Source organism: Onychostoma macrolepis, chromosome 13 (assembly GCF_012432095.1).
Source record: "Onychostoma macrolepis isolate SWU-2019 chromosome 13, ASM1243209v1, whole genome shotgun sequence".
Lineage (NCBI taxonomy): Eukaryota > Metazoa > Chordata > Actinopteri > Cypriniformes > Cyprinidae > Onychostoma > Onychostoma macrolepis.
Window position 1 is genome coordinate 10933757 of NC_081167.1, and position 23007 is coordinate 10956763.

Here is a 23007-nt window from a genome sequence, read left to right on the forward strand (position 1 = left end):
CTTTTCCTGCTGTTGTTTAGTATGAATTTATTGTGCATTTTGAGATTTCAATAATTGTTGTAATTGTTACCTTGGCTGGCTCAGACCTGGGTCAGTTAATGCATCCTTGCTGAATAAAAGCATCAATTTCATAAAACAACAACAACAACAAAAAAGATACTGACCCCAAACTTTTTTATATTACAGATCTGTGAAACAAATGCACATTCAGAACAAACAAACACACAGCATAAATAATAGAATTAATCTGTGTATCTAGAAAATAAAAAAAACCTTTTTATTACATCCTTTTTAGTATGACAATGATTTTGGTTGTACCTGTCTCTACTCAGTATATATAACAGAAGAATGAAAAAGAGAGAGAGAGAGAGAAAAAAAAAAGACTACAATAAAATGACTAAATGACATGCAAGTAAATCTATGAGCTTTCCCGTCCTATTCCCACAGTCCCATTGTGCTAGAATTGGAGGGATTCTGCAGAAGCAGAGGAGGGTGACTGGGAGGTTATCAAGACTAACAGAAACAGTCAGGTTGTTTCGTCTTTCTAATAAGGCTGTCACAGTTCATCCTTACCAAATGTTTAAAGAAAGATCTCCGAAATAAAACTTCCGACAGTACCACAGTTTGCATTAAATTCATATTGGAATCTTGCCTATAGTGTGAACTTTATTGTAAAGAGCCCTAGTTTGAAGTGAAGGGCTTGTCCTGGAAAGTGTCTGTATACTCCTCAAGCAATCATAAGGCTATATCTACTGTCTGGAGGGCCATGGCGTAGTTTGTGATGCATGTGTGAAGTGAGATATTGGATATTTTTTGGGCGTGCACTGAATGGTAAGTGACTGTATGTTTTATCTCTTACAGCCTATGTGTTGGCCAACTTCATCTTATATCCTCACCACAAAGACCTATAGGTCAGGGAAGGAATTTACGTATATTTCTCACTGCCTCATTTTAATTTATGTAAACACTCTGACAAAGGCCACTTGTAGCATAAAGCTAAAGCGTCACCTTCCCCCAACATACACACAAACATATAGAATTGGCAACAAAAACAGTTTTGCTTTTAGTCAACATCCATAAAAACTTACTTGTTTCAAGAAACATATTCATATTTTGGTAAAGTAATGGGCCACAATATTCACAATAATAGATTCCTGTGTTCACAGTCAGCCCTTTTTGTTTTGCCAAACCTGTGTCACTGTCTGACAATAGGCCTACTACTTGTCATGCAATTAATGTGGCTATGTAAATGTAGCCAGGTCAGCAAAAAGCTGAGAATTTTAGTCATTAACATTTGTATTATCTCTTATCTTTAGGCTAATTTAAACACTCACAGCATCTATTTGGCATCTATGACTAGTTTAATATGAACATAGTTGACATGCATGCAGGGTAACCTGAGAACCTTTTTGTTTCTCAGCTTTTTTCAGGTTAAAATGTACATTTATAAGGGGAACTGTATATCCATTTTGTTTTTAATTTTTATATTTTTAAATCTTTTTGACTTCACTAGCTTTCTCTCTAAATTAATGAGGCAATGGAAACTACATGTATGATAATCTTGAAGCATACTTTAAAAATGATTTTAAAATAGTTTAAAATTATTTATATGGATGATGACATATCAAATAATTGCTGAAAATACTGAAAATTCAATTTCAACTGCCTATAAGTTAAATAAATAAACTGCGGATAACTACCAGCACAAACATGTACCAGAAACAGACGTTTTACAAACGTTTGTTTTGTGTTAAACAAACATATATTTACTTCTTTGTCCATGAGATTTGAGTGGTACGTTCCGCGCCAGGACGTTGGCATTTGATTGGTTTTCTTGCAACTGAAGGCGTTACCAAGCTGCAGCTTGAACTGTTCCGCGGGAAAATCTTTCCTCGTTCCACATCTATACATTTATATCCCGCCCAATTTATGTAAACATAAAAGCCATTGGGTGAGTTTATTGAAGCGTAGTTGTTACCTTAATGTTCATTGGACATCAGATTTGTCTGTCATTCTTTGGACCGCCCACCTTCTCTCAGAGAACAATGCAGAAAAAAGAGGAAGCGCATCTCATTGGTTGAATCAGATGTAACGGCGCTGCTCATTGGCTACTCAGATTGCCGCTTGTGGACTGCATGTTTTGAACATAAATAAGAGCAACATTCAGCACTTTCTTCCTCAGCAGAGTTTAGAAAGGTCAGAGAGAGTGCGATCTAATCGGCAGCTCTCTGACAACAAATATCAAAGGAGATGGCTTTTTAACCTCCCCCCCCTTTTTTTTATTATCGTGTCTTGTGTAATCTGGGGTAGTTATTATGCAGAATTCTTCAAGTTGTTCTCTCAAACCTAAATAAGATCGATTTAAGCCTCTATCCGGGTTTCTGTGCGCTTGCTAACTTGGCTTAACCCTTTGTCGTCTTAATCGCGCCTGACTGGATCTTATTTTCAACAATCATCCGACGATCCGGGTCCCTTCAGAATTCCCTTCAATATCATGGATTTTGATATTGCTCCAGGCGACATCAGCCCTGTAAATGATCCGTTCAGCGCCGGGCCCGATGCAGTCCTCAGACCTCCGCGGCTCTCCTTGCCGGAGATCGGGGCGAGGGGCTCCCCCTGCGTGAACCTGGCCTTCCCCGGACCCATGGCAGTGCTGTCTCCTGTGACCAACCTGGCTCTAAACATGAATAATCTCGCTGTTCTCGGAGGGTGAGTGAAGCTGGGCTATTTTTTGGTGGCACGAGTAAAAAGTAAACAACCGCAGAGCTACTTCCTGTAATTGTTCTGAGGCTGATTACATTATTGACTTTTCTTTTTTTTTTTTACTACTCTCGTTATCAAAGCCTGGTGTATTTGTGTAATAGTTTAAACTATTTATATAATGCAATACATTTCTGTTATTAACTTCTTTGCTTTGACGTTTTGATGTAGTCAATGTGAGACACCGAAGCGGAAGAAAACCCTGCCCCTCCTGAAAATCCCTTCCTTCGGCTCTGATGCTTCTTCAGATGCAGGTTAGCTGGGAAAACAAGCATTTGTTTTTCTGTAAAAACTTTAACGCCAGTGAGTTCGTACATGGCAAGCCTTTTAAGCTTTTATCTGTCTATTATGTTACTACCACTTATTTTTGATAGTAAGCAGTTAAATAAAAAAAGGTCATGTTCAATTACTGAGTTCTTATTAGTTAAATGTTACTTGTTCTTTAGTAAACGAACTTTTCTGATTAAGTTACTAGCGTCCATTCCAGTTGTCATAGTGTTACATGAATAGACACTTGTTTCTAGTCAGAATGGCCAATGTCACCTCATTAGAAAATGTAACAGGGTGGTGATTGTATGAATTTGTTCAATGTGTCTTGTGCATTATTATTATTATTATTATTATTTAGACAGCATCCACCCTATAAACTTAACTTTCACTTGGGTGTAAGCAGATTGCATAAAAACAGTTTAAGTTTACAATTTAGCCACAATTCGCCAAAACATAAAATAGTTTATCCAAGAGTGTGTTGGATTGGCAACTTTATCAAAAATCATTAACTTAAAAATTATAATTTTTAGAAGCAAGATGAAAAGTTTTGCTAGTGATAACAGATTTTGTCTCATAAGTTGTTACAAGTACCTAATAAAAATGAGCAATTGTAAAGCATTATAGTTGGGTGTAATTGGTCACTAGTAATGAAATTAAGTGCTACTAACAAAAATGCATTTTGAGAGGAATGTTAAAGCGTGCCATACAGTGTGTGTGACAGCAGGTCGTACCATTTGGAATGTGAGCAGCGATCTTTAGGCTATAGTTTAACTCTGCTGTATTATTAACAGCTTGTGCAGGTTTTCTCACCTGTGTCTCCTCTCCACAGGTCTTGGACTAGATTCTCCCAGCCCTTTGGATGCTCTGGATGCTGATTTGAAGTGAGTATGATTCTTTTGCCTGTTGGTCATAATATCTGACATGTGAGAGAGAGAGCTTGGCTTGAGGATTATACGTCTAATCTAGTCTCTGCCGTTAGATGAAGCGTACATATGCTCAGCGTGTCTGTTTTTCATGGATTAGCTGAGCATTTGCTGGCATCCATCACAGGTCAAACACACAGAGTCATTGGATATCTGAGCCACACTGCACATCCTGTTATTAAAGCAATGATTTAGCTAAGAATGAAATGTCATTTACTCAAGTTATTCACAAGGATGATTTTCTTTTGTGAGGCACAAAGTGAGATTTTAAGCAGAATGACATTCAGTTTAATTGAATAAACCAGAAATATTTATTTGGGTAAGCTATCATTTTAAATTCGCAAAGGCTCAGATATAGTATTATTCACCCAGCGTGCATTAAATCTGTGTACACCCTGGCTCTCTGGTAATCTACTGTCTGTAAAATGGTTCTCCTTTCCAAGCCATTTGGTGTTGGTGGGAATCCATTTATCTGCAGCCAGGCCTACAGCTGTTTGGGTTCCTCACACATCAGTGTGTGTGTGTGTGTGTTGTGTGGCTCGTTTCTGAAGGGGGCTGGTTGAATAGTGGCACGCTTTTCATGCCCTGTGAGAGCAGGCGTCCAAATAGAGTGGTAATATGTGTGTGTGAGGTAGCCAGGGTTACTACAGAACCCCCTTCTTAACTCTAATTCCTCCTTTTTCCTATGCTATGAAAGAGCCACACTCCTTGCCTCCTCCCCCTCCAAACCACCATTCACTCTCTCCCCCTGCTCCCCTCTTCCAACAAAAGAGGCTTGCAGAGGGGTTAGCGTTATGTGGGCATATGGTAAATTAGAAGACCCCCAGTTCTGTTGAGGGCTGTTTTGCATACAGGTGGGCATCGGTGTATTTGCTAAATATAGAGTTGTGAGGGGCCTAGTAGTCTGATGGATAAATGATGTGAATTGTCGTCTGGGCTTGTGTTTGGTTGGAGTGGGGGGGAACTTTGAATACACTAGGAACTGTTCAATAGCATTTTCTTTTTCATCACAGGTTTGAGAAGGCCATGCAGGATGCCACACGAGCAGTTAATGAGTAAGTGGTCATGCAGTACAAAGCAGAGGATGCATTTGTCTGTGAAATCTGTTGTATTGACTTGGGTTTAATCAAATGTTCTTTTTGTTCGTACAGAAAAATGCCCATTCGCAGGATACACTCTTTGCCAGTAAGTTTATTCTTTTTAAAAAGTCTCATGTGTTTGCCAAGACTGCATTTGGAAGAAAAATTAGTAGTAATATATTGATATAATATTTTAATGTGATTTTATTTTCATCAGCCATTACTTTAGTCTTTAGAAATCATTCTGAAATACTTTTGTGCTACTTTAATATGTTTGTGGAAACTGTGGTACTTTTTTTTTACAAGTGTTTTTACTGTCACTTTTGATTTGATTTATTGTGTGCTTGCTAAATTTGTGTTAGTCTAACTGACCCCAAACATTTGAACAGTAGTGCAAGCATAAACCTAAGATTTTTTTTCTTTTTAGCTGCAGTTTTTGGGCCACAGTCCCAATTTGAGAAATAAAGAACCAGATCCCTCGCGCTATGGAGTGTGGACTCGTGCAAATAGCAGCGACAACAAAGAGAACCTGGCTGAGGTGTGTGTTTTGTGTCTGTAGTTTGTATGGTTCTGGAAGCAGTATATTGATGTATACGTGCTCAAAATTGACCATTAGAAGTTGCTTTTTGAGAGAGTGAGTGCTATACTAAAGGATTTGTTATTAAAAGACTCAATGGGAATTCAAGGGAATAACTGTTTTTATTTTTTTTTTTCAGGAGAATTTTGAGTTCAAGAAACCTTCCATGCCGGCATCGCGCTGTCGTACACGGTCCACTGGAGGTACCAAGGATGCTTTTGCCGGCCGACCCAACTCTGCTCCTGCTTTAATGGTACAGCATACAGAACCTGTAGAAAACGTAGTTCTTAAAGGTTTAATTTTGATGTTAACGTAACTTTTAAAAGCTTGGATTTTCCCCTATTCTCCAGCTTTCCCCACCTTCATCCCATCAGCTCGACTCTTCAGATGAGAGCAGCCCCTTCATATTGCGCCGCCCCTCTCTCTCCTGTCTCCACGATGACGACGATGATGGCTTCTTAGAGGGGCTTGATGATGTGGAGGTGACTTCTCAATTTTTCTTTTGTTTTATTCTTATGTGTCTTTTGATTTGTAAATAACCATAATGCATTTGTTTGTGTAGAATGACTCTGAGGTTCCTCTTGGAATGGACAGTCTTCTCACAGCTCCTCTGGTGGCTAAACAAAGTACTGACAGTAATTATTCGGTATGCTGTTACACTCTTTATCTCTTTTTGATTTGTTTTTATGGTTATTGACATGATAGTTAACAACCGAACCCACTTTATTGCGCTTAGCCTGTTGTTCGCTGCCGTCCACGTGGGTTGTTCCGCTCTCCCTCTATGCCCAACCCCGGAGCTCGTGTCCCGCTAAAGAGACCCGAGAGGCCACAAGATGAGAACACGCCTGTCAGAGTGAAGAGGAGGCGGAGCCTGGCAGGGACACAAGTTGCACCCACAGAACAGGAGGATGTTATGCCTCATCAGGTCAGACCTCACTGGAAAAATGGCAACCATAATTTTAAGTTTATAATTTGGGTCTAACTTTGATCCCTTGCTCTTACAGGTTCAAAGGTCAAAGTCGTTTAATCACACACAGATTGAAAGAATGTTGGATACAGATCCCAGTAATGTGATTGGAGATTTCACCAAGGTGGTTATTGCATTTAGTAGTAATTACATATGATGCACTCACACACACACACACACACACACACAAAATCTATCATAACAATGAATCGAACACTATTTAAAAGCGTTCATTTGTCTTTTTAAAGGCTCCTGCGCTACCCACAGTTGAAGGAAGACACCAAGAGTTGAAATACATCACTCCAGATATTGTAAGTTTGCACACATTAACATTTAGCATGCATGTTTCAAATGCAAGCATGCAAAACAAGCAGTTGCACGAGTTGCATGCCATCTATACAAAGTATGTGCATTGGCACCTTTCCAACATCCCGTTTTCTAACATCCGTTTCTGTATTTTCAGATGGTAAACGCAATGAACGGCCAGTACAGCGATCTGGTGGAGAGGCTGTTTGTCATCGACTGCCGCTATCCGTACGAGTATGAGGGTGGCCATATTAAGGTTAGGATTTAATTAACCTTGACGCAGTTGCTTGCTATCGTATTTGTGTGGGGCAAATTTTGCTGACTCCTGTTTGTCCTCCTTTCAGGGTGCCCTTAACCTCCATCAAGAGGACCAAATTGAAAACTACTTTTTAAAGAGTCCTATTCTCCCAGAATGTCCTGAGAAGCGTGTCCTGCTCGTTTTCCACTGTGAATTTTCATCTGAACGTGGCCCACGGATGTGCCGCTTCGTTCGACAAAAAGATAGAGATTTGAATGAGTACCCTAACCTCCATTACCCTGAACTTTATATCCTGAAGGGAGGCTACAAAGACTTTTACCCGCTTCACAAGGTATGTATGCTTTCTCAGTCTGTCCTACATCTGAGTTTTCCCGCTCTCTTTCCAAGTTTATAATGCATGCATTTTTCTTTGTGTTTTTTTTCTGTAGTCTGTCTGTGAACCACAGGCTTACCGGCCGATGCATCATGAAGACTTTAAAGAAGACCTGAGGAAGTTCCGCCTTAAGAGCCGTACCTGGTCTGGAGAACGCAGCAAGAGAGACATGTACAGCCGGATCAAAAATCTTTGAGCCTCATGTGCTCCCATTCCCTCAGCATTGTACAGCCTTTACTCGCTCATATGCTGCCCTCACACACGAGACTTGGCAGAGACCTGAAGACGTGTGTTTGTTGGGAACAGTTGTTGGTTTTCAGGGTTTGGTATTTCTGTAGTACCACAATGTCAAACGAGGTTGAGAGGCTATTGCGTATCTCTGCCCGTTTGGTTTGATCTTATAACTTTTAAACTGCCATTATTCACCACCCTGATCTCCCTTTAGAAACACACAGCTACATGTCACTGTCATGTATTACACACACACACACACACACACACATTAACTAACCTGTATTTTTACCCCCACGTTTTTTTGGCCACTGGCCTGTCCTAACTTGTATGTCGGATTAATTAATGACACTTTTTAACTTGCTCACCCCTCAGAGCACTTTTATTTTAAATGTTGTTTTTTTTTTTTTTTTTAATTGTGGTGATTACGTGATTTTTATGCATTCATTTTGCCCCCTCTTTCTCACATCTGGTCAGTTGCCCAATGGTAAAGCCGTGATTACAGCCAGAGGACTAATTAGATTTGTTGTATAAATTAGTTTATGTATTTTGAATGTCACAATTATGCAAATTCTCATCATAAAATAATGATTCTCATTTTTACACGTATCTTTTTTTTATTTCTTTTTCTGTTGACAATAACCATATTGCTTTGAGTGTTCTGGTTTGACTTTGGAAATTGTGAGCATTCTTTTAGGGGGAGCTAGCAATACATAAAAGGTGTTTTTTTTTTTTTTTTTTCTCCCCTCACTTGGCCGACAGCTTTAACTCGGGGACAGGATCCTGAATTTTTCTGCTGCTGGTCAGCAAGTGATGACCACATCAATGTTCACCAAAATGTTCTGAAATGAGACTTAGTTCTATTTGTAAACCAGTGACAGTTGAGAGTTTCAATTCTCACTCCCATGCAAGTGTTCTGTAAATTTTATTTTTTTCTTCCTGAGTGTATGTTTTATTGGTCACGTGTGACTGAGAGGCTGGTTTATGTATTCATGAATAAACTTGGGAGTTCGGGGGAATAACTCTTTGCTCAATCATGTCTTGATCTCTTGGATCGGTGTGCTGTTATTCACTGGCGTAAGGTGGTTGAGTCACTTGTTTTTCAAATATACCGGTCTAGCAGAGACCTTGAATGGTTAGTCAAGCACCAGCACGTGTCTCTGCACACATTTGCATTCCAAAGCTCTTCCACAGAGGAGGAGCCAACAGTTTCCCAGCCGTTCCCTAAAATCCTGGCACTGTGTCAGACCCGTTCCTGCACTCACGTGCAGTTAATGTTTGGTTAATGAGTCAGTGTTTTTGGGCGCTCATATCAGTTTGAGCAAACAAGAAATGGAAGTTTAAGTGTTTAAAATGTGTGTTAAAGGTTTAACAAATGTGTTTACCACAACTTCTACATGTGTATGGTAGAAGAGCTTTCAAACTGTTGGTCCAGTGCCAAACATTGAGATACTCTGCATGTGGCTTGATTCCCACCAGACTGAAACAAATGTAGATCTTTCTGAGATAAACGGCGTATTAGAACACAAAGCAGTAATTTGGAATGCAGCCCACGCACAATCTTTATAACAGATGTGGCGTTAGACTTTCAAAAGTTGTTTGACTGTGTTGCTTAACATTTCAAGGCGAGACACTACAGGCAAAACTGTCTTTTCATATGATGGTCAATAAACCAGATGATCCAGAGCTAACATTAGTTTCTATATTCTGAAGATTTTCACAGATAGGTTATTTATATATCCTTATACATTTCTAAAATGGTGATTTGGTGACAGTATTTATGGAGTGATAAAAGGATATATGCAAAATCCCCTCTGTGATGAACTTTAACATGTAAACAAAATGAAACAAGAATTTTGAACCTGGCTTTATCTAATGCTCAGATATTTGTTTTCTGGAAATCTATGCAAATTTGTGTATATTTAAGAAGCTACTGCCTCATTCATGCATTTAATCATCACATTTCAGAAAACGTGTAATAGGAAACATATGTCTTAAGGTACTGTGATGAATCAGCTGGGGAAAGTTATAGTGATACCTGCAGTGTCTTGACTTAAGTTGCAATAAGGTTCTATACAGTTTTGTAAATACCATTTACATTTTACATTTACAGTCTGCACACTTTGTAATGCATACATTAATCGAACTGCCTTAAAATAATGAATTCAGTATGCTTTGTGTGCTGGAATCAATGTCTAATATTTTCCTTTTAAGTCTGAAGGCTGAAACTTCAGGTTTTGTTTCCCCCTTTGGATATCTAGTATATGTGGTTTTAGTTCAAACACAGAGAGCCAGTAAAAATCTTACGCATGCTGAGTTTCCATTGTCAATGTGTTTCTGCTTTGCACGCTTCTGAATCTAAAAATTACCAGAATCGGCTGTCAAGGCTGGAGTATTGCCATCATTGTAACCACATCCTATCACTTTTGCAACTGCAAGATCTGAATGTGGCCTTGGCTTTTGTTTCTGCCCACTGTCTTCCTGTATTTTCAGTAAACCCTTTTTTTTTTCATTCATTGTCATGCTATCAGTTTTGTCTCAGTGCTCTTTTTTCAGGGACATTGTTTTTTCTTTTGTTCATGTCACAGTCTGTTATGTGCTGGATATCAAAATGATTGTATGTGATGTGTTTATGTAAGCTGAATGTAGCAGGAACTGGGGGGAGATGTGTGTCCTCCTCCCTCATGGGTTAAGTGGGCATGACCAGCAGTTGTTAAGCAAAACAGCTGTCCTTTGTGTGTGTCAGAGCGCATGTGTTTGAATACGTCCAACTTAGTCTTCTGTCAATGGCACTTTGTATGCGTATAGACATGCTCCTTTGTTTAACATGTACACGTGTACAGCTAAAGACATTCAATTTTTTCTGTCACTAGGGTGCATTTTAAAATTTGCATACCTCACAGGTACATAGATCAGACTGAAGAATGTACTATATCCTAATTAGTTAATGTAAGTTAGTATATTATGAAAATCTTTTGAGAAAAGTTTTGAAAAACTTTGGTGGTGGCTTAAGAACAGTATACAGCACATTTAATAATTAACTTACATTTTCCAAAACATAAAAGTTTGTTTTGTACCACATTTTGTATGCAACATGAGGTAAGACTCCTCCATCAAAAACAAACAAATAAATAAATAAAAAATAAAAGTAAATAAATAAAAATAAAGAATAAAAAATATATAAATAAAATAGATTAAAAAAAAAAAAAAATATATATATATATATATATATATATAATAACATACAAATAAAAATGTTAAAGCCCAAGAAATAACATAAGCCCTTTCATGGTGGGAAGACAGGTATCCATCATTTCAGCAGAACATCTATCAGTCCATAGATATTTATATATCTATGTATCAGTCATCCAAGACCGCCATCTAGAGCTAAAAAAATGAACTACGCATAATTGATCAGCTGATTCTCAGTCATGTGACCAAATACGGAAATAATCGTGCAGAGTTTGTCCACAATGGCATCATGACTTTGTGACACAAATTTATTACAAAGTTTATTTTCTTATGAGTGTTTTCTTCAGGTGTTTATGAAATGCCAGATCAGCTATGGTGATTTGTTTCTTAATCCACACGGTGTGTCCGGTGAGCGCGCTGTCCGCAGGTGAGAGTCGGATACTGTACGCGCGCGTGTTCGGACCGGAGACCGGAGACGGTGACTTCACACCGGAGCAGAGACGACTGATGCAGAAAGAGAAACTTCACGTGGTAGCGAGGTGTGATAAATTCACGATTGTAAACCATTTCCGCCAAATTCTTACTCACAATCAAACTAATAACTGTAAATTATTATAATAACTAATAGGAGATTTCATGCAAATGTTTCTTTCATCATATTGTTTAATGATCATCATCTTGTTTTGAAGACTGGGATAGTTCACCCCAAAATTGAATTCTACGATCATTTACTCACCCTCATGTCGTTCCAAACCCGTATAAGTGACTTTCTTCTGTGAAATATAAAATATATTTTTAAGAAGGATGGTAAACAAACCGTTTTGGTCACCATTGATATGTAAAAAAAAAAAAATCCTTTATATTAGGTGGCCTTAACTACTATGTACTTGCATCAAAAAATAAGTACAATGTACTTATTGTGTTTATACTGTATTTCAAAACACTATTGCTGCTATTGAGGTGGGATACGGGTAGGTTAGGGACAGGTTTGGTGGTATGGGTAGGTTTAAGGGTGGGTTAAGGTTTAAGGGATGGGACAACAGTGTAATTATAAATGTAATTACAGAAATTAATTACAGATGTAATTACATCTAGGTATTTTTAAAAATATAAGTACAATGGAAAAACATGTACGTACACAATAAGTGCATTGTACCAAATGATTAATTTAAATGTAAGTACATATTAGTTAAGGCCACCTAATATAAAGTGGGACCAAAAAAAAAAAAAACCCCACATATTTATTGATTTATTTATTGTTCCACAGAAAAAAAAAAAAAAAAAAAATCATACAGGTTTGTTTGGAACAACACGAGAGTGAGTAAATGATGACATAATTTATTTGTGGGTTGCTGTCCCCTTGATACCAATATCTGTACTAGCAACAACTGCAATAACAGTGGTATTATGTCAGAAACAGTGGTTACTGGTACAATATATGTTCCCAAGGGAAACAATGCTGTCTTTTTCCTGCCCCTTTTCTCTCTGTCAGGCAGGTGAGGTGTGCTGTGGCTCTGAGTAGGGAGGCCTCAGGCGGTTTGTGTGTGGAGGCAGTGCTGGGTGAGGAGGCTGCAGCTCTGGGTGAAGCTGACAGCGGAGTGTTTTCCCTGGGCGATGCAGAGCTCTTTCCTGATCGGACTGTTGTTCTGTGGCTGGGGGTTCAGTCTCTAGCGTTCACTCTGGTCTGCAGATCACACGAGAACCTCCTGCTCGCCGAGGGAGCGCTTCGCAACATTGCACGTCACTGCCTGGAGGAGCTACGTCTGCTGGGACCTGGTGCTGAGGTGAGGTTTTTCTGGGACTAATGATTGTTTTATTAGGGGTGCTCAGTTTCTGTTGCTTATACATAGGGCTCAAGACTTAAAGGGGTCCTATTATGCTCTTTTACAAAGCCTTGATTTTGTTTTGGGGGTGTACTAGAAAATGCTCTCGAAAATCGCATTAGTTTTCACATAATTTACATTATTACAATACCTTTCTCCCCAGCCTGGCACAAACGTCTCGATTAGATCCAGGTTTGATGAAGGCCGCCTTCGAAAAACTAAAGGTGTTGTGATTGGTTAGCTGTCCCAGTGCGTTGTGATTGGCGAACAGCTTAGACGGCGTTTCAGTGCTGCCCCGCCCCTTGCCAAAGCAGCAAGTTTGTCAATATTGCCATATCAATTCAGACCCTGAGAATATTGCAAGACATATTAAAGTGGTAACCTTATTGTTGTTTTTTTTTGGGCTAAATCACGTTTTAGATACGATGTCAGCAACTGCTTAAAAATAACTGCATTTACTATGTACAGATAAGTGCAACGGTAATATGTATTATGTTTATTGTTCTTTAATTCTAACATTATAACATGAATTGCAGTGAAACTGTTATACAGTTGAATTTATTTATACCATAGTCCAGTGTTTCCCAGACACACTATTTGTGGCGACATATATATATGCAAATTAATTATCTGCCAGCAGGAGGCGCTGTTGGAGCGGGAGAGAGCGAGGTAACGCTGTACACAAAGCAGCGCTCCGCTCACAAATGCTGCTTTATCAGACAGTATGCAAGATGAAATGAAAATGACATCCAAAATTTTCTGAAGACAGTCGGTTTCCTTCAGAAATACAGTGATATAAAAACACCAGCACCGGGTTTCGATTTTGAAACGTGCATTACTTAAACAAGCATTCTCCCGCCAACCATTCGAATTTCTGTAGGCGGGATTTATTTTAATGATATTCGAATGGACCAATTTATGATATCACAAATACAGGAAAACAACGCTGTAGTCCAAACGAGCCGTTCGTTGTAGTTCTTGAAAAGGGATTTTTTTTTAAACGAAATATCTCCCTTTGGAGTGGATTTTAAGATTTGTAACTTTGTAGATCTTTTTATGCCCAAACACACACTACACACTGACTAAAATTCAAAAAGTGAAAAAGCATAATAGCAGCCCTTTAATGAAAATAAACTTAAAATTAATGAAAATGTTAGCAAAACTAACAATGACACATCCAGCATGTTTTGTGCTACAGCTATGAGTAATAACTTTACAGTTTTTGTAGTATCTTGTCTGTGTGCATGCATGTACATGTTTGTATATGTGTTGCATGTATGTTTGCATGTTAATCTGTTCACTGTGCTTGTGTGTTTGCATATGGGTGTAAAATACAGAACCAAAATTTAAATCTATCCAATAAATGGAACGTGTACACTATATAGTTCAAAAGTTTGGGGTTGGGAAGATTAAAAAAAAAAAAAATGTTTTCTCTTAGGCTCATCAAGGCATTTGATCAAAAATTAAAACAGTAATATTATGAAATTTTACAATAATAAAAAAAAAATAATAATAATTATATATATATATATATATATATATATATATATATATAATTTTTTTTTTTTGTAATTTATTCCTGTAACGGAAAAGCTACATTTTCAGCATCATTACTCCAGTCTTCAGTGTGACTTGATCCTTCAGAAATAATTCTAATGTAGTTATTTGGTGCTGAAGAAATATTTCTTATATCTATCAATGTTGAAAACAGTTGTACTGCTCAGTATTTTTGTTGAAACATGATACATTTTTTGGGGATTCTTTGATGAATAGAAAGTTTGAAAGAACAGCATTTATTTGAAATAATAATAATGAAAAATCTTACTGACCTCAAACACTACATGGTAAAAAAAAAATGTATTCGTGTATATTTGAGTGACTGTTGTGTGAATGTATTCAAGTTGTTTGGTGTTTTCATTGTATCATTCCATAGATTCATACAGACTAGAGTCTGAAAATTATTGTATTGCTTTTATTATTACAGCTGAAATTGAACTTCTGTTGAACTCCCGCAATCTTATAAAGTACTCGGAGTGTGAGTTTTTCTTATGTCTGCTGGCCTAGTTTCTTCTAATCAAAATGGCCAGCAGTGGGCACAATTGAAATGATAAGAATATACATCTCACTCTGTGTGAGAAACATGATAAGCTGTTAATTACAATGTGATCAATACGTTCACAGAAAAGCAATCCAATGAGCTCGGGTATTTTCTGCAGAAATTTACTAAAGAATTATATTCTTTCCAATTACTGTATGAATAGGGCTGGAGTTGTTGTCATACAGTGAACAAGGACACGCATTCACAGTAAATAGGCAGATTGCCAAGCTATTGATTACTTGATGCTACCCTTTTTCTCTCTGGCTGACATATATTCAGGTGTTGCTGAAAAGTGATCGAGTGGACGGATTGTTGCACAGACTGCTTCCCCATGGTCAGCTCCTCTTTCTCAACCACCGTTTTGCCTTCGCCCTGGATAAAGAGATAGCGAGCTACGTGAGCAAATGAAACAGTGTGTGTATTGGTATAAACATGAACATTTGCCACATATTTAGAGAGTAATATATTAACTGCCTGATAAATCGAGGATGTTCTGATTTAAGAGATTTGGACGAACCACTTCTCCTCTGAAGGTGTAATGGCATTCGAAAAGTAAAAGATTGCACCCACAAAGTGTATTGTGAACTGTTTTTTTCCCTTTGAGGAAACCAGAAGGCACATGTTCTAAAACTTTAATTGCAGTTTGACATCAGATTAGATGAAAAAAGGCCCAACCCACTCTAAAAAAGCAGCACAGCTTGTGATATATCGGTGAAAGATTCTTTAGAGCTTATTCAAGTAAAGCTCTTTACACATTTGATCTCAGGCAGGATGACTTTGGAGTACCTGATTAACTGGCCATAAATGGTCAATTGATAACATTGTTCATTGAGTTTCTTGTTAATTAAAATCTGAATTTATTATTATTACTGTCTGGCTGGGTCAAAATAAAACCATTGCAGTGTATATATATATATATATATATATATATATATATATATATGACTCTCCTCTAGAGGGCAGTGTTGCATTTTATTAATTGCTATATGTTTTGCTTTAGTCAAGTGCATGGCAATTTGAATAATCCTCTAACACTTTCATCTAAAATAATTCAGTAGTTCACAGCAGTGTGTCTGCCAACAGATCTGAGATGGCTGATTGACAAGGCCGTATGACGCCTTGATATCTAGGCCAACGAAGCAATCACGCAATTCCTGAAAATCCATTTTTAGCCTCTCTTTCCCCTGATTTAATAATGACGAGTTACCTCTGTCATCGTGCTGTGCTGGGAATGAAGAGAGGGCGAGGATGTCCACTTATAGTAAGTGTGAGGCCAATCATAACTCACAAGTACTACGGTTCAATATGTTGTCTGGTGAGTGTGAGGCTTTTCTGGCTTCCTTGTGTCAGCTGCCTTATAGAGTAGTGATGGTTGGCATTCCTCTCGCATCAAGCATGACAAGAGCCCCATTATGGCCAAATGCTCTGTAGCTGTGAAATGTTGTTTAGACACTCGCATTGAAAGGACCTATAGCACATTACATGTCATCACAATAGCATTTGAATCGAGTAGCATGCGGTTAGTGATATCTCAGATCTCTCACTGCATTTCTGTGGATGTTAAACAATTTCACACTTTCAGGTGACAGCATTCAAGGGGTCTATATCTGTATTTTTTCCACTTAAAATGACTGAAAATATAGTTTTTCATAACCAATTTTCACCTCTATCTCATCTGCTTAGAAGAAAATTGGAGTTTTTGGCTGCTATGCCTTTAAGGTGTCCATGTAAACACTGTTGGAAAATATGCTGCACAATATGTTAAGATTTGGGACCTTATTAAAATGAACTTCACCCCTTTTTCCTTATGTTGAGATGTTTTTGTAGCCTTTGCAGAGCCGTAGGTGCTACACACAGCCATTATCAGCATAAACTAGGTTTTTCTGATGTTAGGAATGACAATTAATCATTGAATTATGAATGTGGGTAGTCATATGTTAATGAGTTTTGGTTTTCTGATATCAGGAACCTGGGAATTTTGGAAAAAGCCATGTTTGCAGTTTAGTTTCAGTAGATCGTCTTTTTGAATTGGGAAGTTATTGTATATTTTTATAGTGTATTTTCATTCATGAAGTTATTGTGAACACAAATTATGTGTTTACTGTACTACTAATTTGTTCACTCGTTTTAATTTGAAAATGAAGGAACGAATCAATAATATAGCCACAAATTAATATGACTATAGTAGTAATAATATCCCAACAACAGTAAGAGGTAATAATAATCCTAATGTGTAGTTTTACCTACATTTTTTGATGCAATGTTAAAATAAAATGCGTCATCTTGGTGAGGCTTTGGTGTCTTGATTTTAGGTAGAATAAACATACAGAATATCATAGTGCTCAATGTGTCACAACGGCAAGGGAACTGTAACATGAATTTACTTTGGGACTAAAAAAAACCCAGAGAGGGAAGTTTGACTCATGATTTCATAAGTCCTCCACAATCCTTTTAAATACAGATTCTTTTATTTGAGAGACATTTGAGTCACTCAGGATATTTAGATATTTATAATACAGATTTTCTTTATAATTCTTCTTATTCATCTCACAAACACATTAGTGTTATCTTTTCAAAACAGTAAATTTCAAGTAGGAGACAGTTTGTCCTTAATGGTTACTCTGTTGTTCCAACTGCTTCAAACTGCACAACAATATTTAGTGTGTTATTAATTCCAACATATTCATCACTCATCACAAGAGGTTCAAAAAGCCTTGGTTTTAAATGTACGCTTGCACAACACAAACGCAATTATTACAGAAATCATAGAGCGTTTCTTGGCACATTTGGATCCACTTCAGCTGTGAAATCTGTTATTCAGCTGTCTGATGATTCTGTCCTAAATTGGGGAATATTTTTTTCTCCCAGGTCTTGATGAAAGCCTCAAGTAATCACATTTAAATTGTGCTTCAGTTTATGCTGAGTCTCAGCTCTAACCGTAGTAGTGTTATTATTACTGTCACTCTCTTTTACCCCTTCATAATAAAATGTCTGTCATTTAACAGGTGTACATTTTCCCTCTAGAAGAACTTTTTAAAATTGTTCCTTCATTATGTTAAACCTTGCGTTACGGATATAATCCTAAACAGAAGTATATTAAGTATAGGGATAAAACTTGCATAAACTCAAGGAATACTTCACCTAAAAATGAAAACCTGCTGAAAATGTACTCATCCTCAGGCCATCGAAGATGTAGATGAGTTTGTTTCTTCATCTGAACAGATTTGGAGAAATTTAGCTTTACATCACTTTCTCACCAATAGATCCTCTGTAGTGAATGGGTGCCGTCAGAATGATAGTCCAAACAGCTGTTGAAAACATCAGTAATCCTCACGACTCCAGTCAATTAATGTCTTGTTAAGCAAAGAGATGTGTGTTTGTAAGAAACAAATTCAACTGTTGCTTCTGGCTAAAATACAACTGCTCTATCCATAATATTGCTTGCTCCACTTTAAAAGTCTCAGTCAGGAGAGAAATTTGACAGATGTGAGAGGACAACAGGGGATGGACTTTTTCAACGGAGGACACATTATTATGGTTTATAGGCTATGGTTTATGTATTGTATTTCAGTCAAAAGCAACATTTTGAAGTTAAAAATGTTTTAATGATGGATTTGTTTATAACAAATATGCAACTTTTCATTTGACAAGATGTTAATTGATGGCCTGGAATTATTGTGATGTTTTTATGAGCTGTTTGGACTCTCATTCTGACGGCACCCATTCACTGCAGAGGATCCATTGGTTAGCAAGTAATGCAACATTCCTCCAGATCTCTTCAGATTAAGAAACCAAACTCATCAACATCTACATCTTGAGGTTAAGAAAATTTTCAGCAAATGGTTATTTTTGGGTTTTATTGAATTATGCACTAATAATTCGGTGTTTGCTCGTCTCATGTAGTTATAACAACCACACATATTAGAGTTATATCTGGACAGATCTTATATCCTGGGCTGAATTTACACCCAAAGTTATTCTGACTGAAATTCTGTAGACACAATCTGTGCCCAGGATACAGTTTCACATGAAATCCATGAGAAACCCCCAGTTTTATCAGTAGCTTTAGAGTTCTTATTGAGCACAGTGGTTCCAGGTTTCCTATTGTTTTTTTTTTTTCTTTTCTTGTATCAGTAAATGACTGATACATAGTTTCTGCATCACAACGCCTACACACTTCCTCTGAAAGGTAGGATGTTTTTTCCTTCATGTTTTTTTTTTTTTTTTGAATAATGAAAAACAGTATTCAGCATTCAAGAACAAACAAAGTAATGCAGTCAGTGTGTGTTTGAGGTTCAGACTGTCAATCTGGGTCCACAGCTGAACTTCAAACACAGTTAATTTAAATTATGTCTCATTTAGACTCAAACTCCTGAAGACAGTGGGTGTCTTTGAATGTTTCCACTGACCATTTTTTTTATCAATGAAAGCCAATGAGGGCTTTAGGGAGACATTAGTGGAACATTTGTAGAGAAGTTAAAAAGGGGATTGAAAAAAAAAAAGAGGAATGAAATAAGTCTTAGCTGTCAGATCTTCCCACCACCATTCCTGGTTTACTCTATAGGAGTAGGATTCAGCTTTTTTTTTTTTTTTTTTACTGAACAGCAGGGTTTTCCTTTTAGAAGGTGGAAGAAACGGAATCATTTTTTCAACACTTTGAACAAGGATCTCTACTCAGAAACACAATTTTATGTAAACAACCAGGGAGGGTCAGAGCCATGGCATAGCAGCTGTGGTGCTCATTTGGGACACGTAAATTTGAGTATGGCTTCTCGCCATAATTTCCTGTTCTTTCAACACTATTTCAACATTATTGTTAATAAAATATGACAAAAGTAAAATATATACACCAGAAGAACAACAAATCAGCAACCGGACAGGGAGCTGTTATGTTAATGTTTTATTGGAGCAGTGAGAGGAGGTTTATTAAACTCCTCTGTGCATTGAAATGTCTCAGCTGTAAATTGGTGTGATTATTCTGTTTGTCACAGTTGTGAAGGAATAATTGAAGAGCCCATTGAAATTTCTTATTTCATATCTATCAATGTGACTCTCAAGTAGGCAAGCGCATGTTTTGAATTGTGGCCTTTGAGAGTATCTTTAGGATATTATTGATGTTTTTATGCACTCTTCTACTTTTTCTCTCCCTGCATCAACCCCATTTGAATTCTTGGTTTAAGCGGAGGATTAAAAACGCTATTATTGTTTGATGCATCCTGCTTGACTCACTATTTTCTCACATTGCTGATTATAAAACACATGACCTTTATTTTTCTATAGATAATACCTAATTGCTAATTACATGGACTATATCTTTATATAAAGACAACTAGTTACATAAAACAAGAAAACTAGATCAGTACTTAAAATAAATTGACAGCTAATCCAAGTTGATTATGTAGATATAGTGCTAAGTGATGTAACCCAGTATTAATGTGAAGACCTGTTTGTTTGCATCCATACAGGCTCAAATGAGCACAATGTGCTTAAAAAAGAAGAAGCTTCATTTGACTGAGCAGATAGACAGACTCAAATCAGTGAAGAGTTTTTTCCCCCATCACTGAGCATACAGAAATCAAAGTTTCTCAACATCAATATGAAAACAGAAATCAAAGCAAAGACATAAAACAATCTTGCTTGTCGCAGGCCATGATTTGACTGACAATGTCGCTTGTCGTTTCAGAGTTATTTGGGGAAAACGTGTGCAAAAAATCATCCACAGCACAATGCAAGCAGATTGAGAAAGTGATTGAGTGAGTCTGAAATATCTGCTTTGTTGCACTTTTGGCATTCTGAGCAAGCCTGCAGGGGTTTTATGAGACTCTTGACCAGTCCAAAAGTGAAGTATTTTTCCAAACCCTCTTGATATATGCCATAAACCTTGGCCTGAGAAATGCCACTCCATAATTCTCTCTCAAAACGTTTCAATCATCATTTTGCCAGTCAATGAAGATGTGTGTTTCTGCAGTTAGGACTGAATGTCATCATCCTTGTCTATCATTTAAAATGCTGTTATGACTTAACGTAAACTGTTTAACAGTTACCTATTATGAGAGTGTAAGGATGTGTTTTGTTTCTTGTGGCTTGTGGGAATTTGGTGTGTGTATATGTTTGAAAACGGATATGTGTGTTTGTCAAATGCACATAGTTAAATTTGGATTAGTATTCTGTGGTTGGTGTTTAATTACTTCTGTCAGACATTACAGATACCTATTAGGAAGCACTGGAAGAAATGCCTCTTGATCTACAAACACGAAGTATGTTTAAATACATCCTACAGATTCCATAACTGATGTATTTCCAAGAAGAAAATCTAGGGTGGGACATAATGACATCTATGAAATATTTGACTGATAAAATATAATTGACTTATATTAATTTAGTAGTTATATGTGTTATTATCATTTAAGCATTATTACTTGTAATTTTTGATTAATATTATTCATGTTATTTGTTTTAGAAGGATAGTTCACCCAAAGATGAAAATTCTGTCATTATGTTCTCACCCTCAAGTTGTTCCAAACCTGTATGCGTTTCTTTCTTCTGTTGTACATGAAAGAGTATATATTGAAGAGTGTGGGTACCAAACCGTTGTTAGTGCCCATTGACTTCCACAGTATGAAAACAAAAAACACTATAGAAGTCAGTGTGGACCAGAAACTGTTAAATTACCCACATTCTTCCACATTCATATCTTATTTTGTGTTCAGAAGATTAAAGTAAGATTAGTTAAGATTCATCAGTCAATTATACTAATATCTAAATATTTGATTTTGATTTATTTTATTCATAATAGGACATTTTTTTTCTGATAGCTCAATAACTAGGGTTGCTTTATTAATTAGACCAGGTACTCTCACTGGGAAATTTTTAAATGAGTATTTACTTAATAATTTTTACATTTTTTTAAGTTAAGTCAACTTATCACTTTTTACAGTGTAATGCTGATATGTTGAGGGAGTTTTTTAATAAAGTAGTGTGCTCTAGCCCGATGGAGAATGAGACACCGCTGTCGCTGAGCTTTTCATATTTGCCGTACCTCTCATGGTGTAGTGAGTCAGCGTTTTTCAATCATATTTGTCTTCAAACCTTGGAAGTTCTCACACCCTCTTTGCAAACTCTGACATCCCCATAAGTTGGGGATGGAACCACTGATCTAAAACAAATTTTACTCTTCTTTTTTTTTTCTATTTGGTTTTGATTTGCCCCAGCAAAAACACACTGTCCAAAAAGCCGACAATGTGCACACCAAGCTGAACATCACAGCATGTGAAAATTCATTGCATTTATTCATGTTCCCCGAAACCCAAAACTTGCATAATGAAACATTTGTCATTGAGCATGTTTAAAGTATGTCATCAAGTTGAAATTTGATTTCAGTTCTCATCAGACTAGAAAAAAAAAACCCCATGAACTTTAAACATAATATTTCAACAAGGGCCTTGGTGTCTCTGAGACCTCAAACAGAAGATTGGTTGTGAATTCAGATGAGTGCAGAACAGTGCTGGATGAGAAGGCGTTTGAATATCTGAGTGTGTGTTAGGAATGAATGCATCCTTATCTGTATAAGTGCAGTATCTCTGTAAACCGTAAAAGACGGTGTTGATTGCTGTCACTTCTTCAGTAGCTGTTTCTTCTGACAGCGACGGGCTCGTACCGATCTCTTTTCTCTGCTGGATAAAGGAGGACAAGCATTTGGGTTTTGCTTAAACTAAACTTCAGTGCATGATGTTTCTGATTTAAGCTGGGATCTTTTTGTACAGTTGCTGGAGCAGTGTTCCTCGGGGCTCTGTGTGCTGTTTACTACTCTAGAGAGCATGTCCTCGCAACTCAGGATGACATCTGTAGGGGACACAGACATACTGATTATTCATCCCTTTGTACAACAACACTCCTTCGTCATTTTTCCTATCCATCAAGCGCGAGGGGGAGAAACAGAGATGTTGCGCGGTAGACTGAAACAGAACGCTCTTTTAGATGAAGATGGAGGGGCCAGGTCTTCCTCCCAGCTCGTTTGCTGCTCACCAACATACAGTACATAGACACGCACATACACAGTGTAGGAGAAAAAAAGACAGTGTGCCCATGTGCCTGTCTTTTTGTGTGAGGAGGAGAGAGCGAGAGAATGAGAGCATGTGTGATGTTTATC

The 23007-nt window shown here is 37.4% G+C and overlaps 2 protein-coding genes across 2 annotated transcripts; both read left to right on the forward strand.

Annotated features, from left to right (window-relative positions):
* Window positions 1-2142: 2142 nt before the first annotated feature.
* cdc25b (cell division cycle 25B) lies at window positions 2143-9400 on the forward strand. The gene is made up of 15 exons (XM_058796862.1): window positions 2143-2709; window positions 2932-3014; window positions 3860-3911; window positions 4967-5008; window positions 5105-5138; window positions 5460-5570; window positions 5749-5862; window positions 5960-6091; window positions 6172-6255; window positions 6346-6534; window positions 6614-6700; window positions 6825-6887; window positions 7040-7138; window positions 7227-7472; window positions 7570-9400. Exons 1-15 carry the CDS (start codon window positions 2495-2497, stop codon window positions 7708-7710), a joined length of 1692 nt encoding a protein of 563 aa, XP_058652845.1. The 5' UTR covers window positions 2143-2494; the 3' UTR covers window positions 7711-9400.
* A 1762-nt stretch (window positions 9401-11162) lies between these two features.
* Window positions 11163-17144, forward strand: ap5s1 (adaptor related protein complex 5 subunit sigma 1). Its single transcript, XM_058794829.1, has 3 exons — window positions 11163-11476; window positions 12430-12721; window positions 15138-17144. The coding sequence occupies exons 1-3, from the start codon at window positions 11310-11312 to the stop codon at window positions 15264-15266; spliced, it is 588 nt and encodes a 195-aa protein (XP_058650812.1). The 5' UTR covers window positions 11163-11309; the 3' UTR covers window positions 15267-17144.
* Window positions 17145-23007: the final 5863 nt, after the last annotated feature.